Here is a 3,148-nt window from a genome sequence, read left to right as displayed (position 1 = left end):
TACAAATTCTGATAGAGCGACTGAATCTCTGCTTTGTCCTCCTCACTATCCGCACAAGGCGAGCCATCTGCTCTTTTCAAACCATTAATCTTGTTCATACGTTGCCTCTGCTTAGCTTGTGTCTGAAAGTAACCTGTGTTGTGGTCTCCTTCATGGAGCCACTTCACCCTGGAGCGCTACTTAAGCCATATTTCCTCCCGTCGGAGTGCTTCCCGTAATTTCTCAGACGTGTGCTTCTCCTCATCGGATGGGCCACACCCCAATGATGATTGCCGCAACTCATCTAGTTTCCGCTGAAATTGTCGGACTGTTCTGGTAAGACAGCCGAACCCACGTATCCCCCATGGCTCGATTGTACTCCGGAGGGCACCGAGGGAGTCCAGAATACCTTGTAGATTAGGGGAACACTGTTGTTGCTACCACGTTTTCATAACCAGCTGCTTGTATCCTAGATGAGTTTGCCAAACATTCTCATACCAAAATTGCTTAGGTCGACGCACCCCATGTGCATGCACGTGTTCTTGAAGTTCAGCAATAATAAAGCAATGATCCAACTCCACTGCGCTCACATGACGTACTCGAATGTGGTCGTACTTCTGTCTAAATGGCTCGTTTGCAAAGGCTCGATCAAGGCGAGCTTTCACATCCGCATCACCCTGTTGCATATTATCCCATGTAAAAGGCAGTCCTGTCCATCCCAAATCTTGGAAGGAAACATCATCAACAACTTGTGTGAAAGCTTGCATCTGCCTCTTCGGCCGCGGTGAGCGACTAAAGTGCTCATCACCAAATAATGTCTCATTGAAGTCACCCATGCACAAACACGCTGAATGGGGCAGCGCAAACAAGATTCTGAGAAACCGCCAACTGTGATGTCGGTTCTCAACTCTAGGGGCACTGTAGAACCCCGTGAATCGCCACTCAGAAGTATTTTTTTTTTCGGATGCACTCGGAAGAGTTTTGATCATTCCACCGCACCATAGCATCTATATGGCTGGTACTATAGTTTTTATCTCAACATTAACATCTTTGGACCAGTACAAGCCAATGCCGCCACTTAGCCCGTCACTGTCCACAACAAAACATCCCGCAAAACCTAGCTGGTATCGCAAATTTTCCACTCTCTTAGCCCTGATTGTTGTCTCCATCACGAATAGCAGGGCAGGAACTTCTTGCTTCACAATACTGCGAAGCTCGCAAACTATAGAATATGGGATGTCATAGAAACAAATGTATGACTATCTTCGCAAAAAAAATGTGTGAGTATATTGGTTACTATAACATCTTATATTATGAGACGGACTCCCTCCGTCCCATAATGTAAGACGTTAAACGTTTTACATTATGGCATGGAGGGAGTAGAAAATTACTACTCCCATTTATATATTTATTCTGGACAAAAAAACAATTCTTTTGTGCAAATCTACTTTTTTTTTGCACATTGTAGCTTTTGTGTTTTATTCACACGAGAAGCTTGACACCCATATGCTGTTTCATTTTTATTTTGCGGGGAATATGCTGTTTCAAGTGGTTGAGAAAAAAAACAGAGAAAAAAAAACGCTCGTGCGCGGATAGCGAAAACGCAGATGATTCCCTCCAAATGAAACCCCGTTTTTCGAAAGTTTCGCGTCTCCCTCCAAATCCCGCGATCCGCGCCAAACCCAAATCTCCTCCCTCCCCGCACCGCCCGATCCGACGGCATCGCAACCCTCCACGTCACCGATCCGCGGCCTCGCCCTCCCCACCAATCACGCGCGGCCCCCCTCCACCATATAACCCACCCCCGCCCCCGCCAATCCACCACCACCAATCTCTCAGCCCCCACAACCCCCCTCGCTCCCTCCATCTCTCCGGCGACCACCGTAGTACCACCCTACCCCGTCCTCCCCACTCCAGCGATGGCGACAGCGGCAGCCGGCGGCGGGAGGGGCAAGCCGAAGGGGAGCAAGTCGGTGTCGCGGTCGGTGAAGGCGGGCCTGCAGTTCCCGGTGGGCCGCGTCGCCCGGCACCTCAAGGTCGGGCGCTACGCGAAGCGCGTGGGCGCGGGCGCGCCCGTCTACCTCTGCGCCGTCCTCGAGTACCTCGCCGCCGAGGCCCTGGAGCTGGCCGGCAACGCGGCGCGCGACAACAAGAAGACCCGGATCTCGCCGCGCCACATCCAGCTCGCCGTCCGCAACGACGAGGAGCTCAGCCGGCTGCTCGGCGGCGTCACCATCGCCGCCGGCGGCGTCCTGCCCAACATCCACTCCGTGCTCCTCCCCAAGAAGGCCGGCAAGGGCGCCGGCACCGGCGGGTCCGCCTCCCAGTCCCAGGAGTTCTAGAGCGCCAGAGATCCGATGAGTGGCGTGGCGTGGCGTGGTGGTGTGATGCTTTTAGGTTGGTAGATTAGTTCTTCTTGGCCAGCGTTCTTGTTGGCGCGTGTATCGAGGGTGGATCTGGTTGGAATGGAATGCTTGCAATCTGTTTCTTGTCTGTTTGGATGGAATGCGCTCTATTTCTTTTTGCTACTTGTCGCTGCCTATGATTTGCGAATGTTAATCTGAATGAAACTGAAATGCTGCTAGTGTTGTTCTAATCTGAGGAATGAATGGTTCAGCAGTTCCTGCTGCAAGGACGATTTTTTCACATGTTCAGCAGATCGATTCTTTTGCCCTGACAGCGTGAAATCCCTCTTGTGGATGGATTCAGTCCAAGGTCCACCAAAATCCAACCACTGTGCAGATTGTTATGCAACATGTTTAGTATTCTTGTTTTTAAAAGTTGCAGCCAGGAACTTCAACATCTATACAGATTGTTTACTGAAGAACCGACAATCTGCTTACTGAAGAACCGACACTCTGTTTACTGAAGAACGAGCACTCTGTTTACTGAAGAACGAGCACTGTTTGTTGAGAAACTCTGTATGGAGGCTCTCCTTTCTTCGCTTTCTCCAAATCTACTTTCAACTCATCCCTCTAGGCATGGGGAAAAGTTTACAAGAACATAATTTTTTGAGCACCCAACAACCAACCTTCATTCAAGTTTGTCATCTGGGAACTGGGACAGCACTCCCAGGTTGCAGATTGTAGAAACCTGAGTAAGCGAGTCAAGAATAGTGATGATGAAAATTCGTTTTCCTTGAGTGACATATTTGACCTCTTTGTCTGCT

At 50.1% G+C, this 3,148-nt stretch overlaps 1 protein-coding gene across 1 annotated transcript; it reads left to right on the top strand.

The window, feature by feature from the left end:
- The first annotated feature begins 1,800 nt into the window (after nt 1-1,800).
- Nucleotides 1,801-2,472, top strand: LOC123139946 (probable histone H2AXb). The gene has a single exon (XM_044559659.1). It carries the CDS (start codon nt 1,899-1,901, stop codon nt 2,319-2,321), a length of 423 nt encoding a protein of 140 aa, XP_044415594.1. The 5' UTR covers nt 1,801-1,898; the 3' UTR covers nt 2,322-2,472.
- The last annotated feature ends 676 nt before the right edge of the window (nt 2,473-3,148 follow it).

Source organism: Triticum aestivum, chromosome 6B (genome assembly GCF_018294505.1).
Source record: "Triticum aestivum cultivar Chinese Spring chromosome 6B, IWGSC CS RefSeq v2.1, whole genome shotgun sequence".
NCBI lineage: Eukaryota > Viridiplantae > Streptophyta > Magnoliopsida > Poales > Poaceae > Triticum > Triticum aestivum.
The sequence above is the reverse complement of the archived record's forward strand: the minus strand, read 5'-3'. Positions and strand labels throughout refer to the sequence as shown.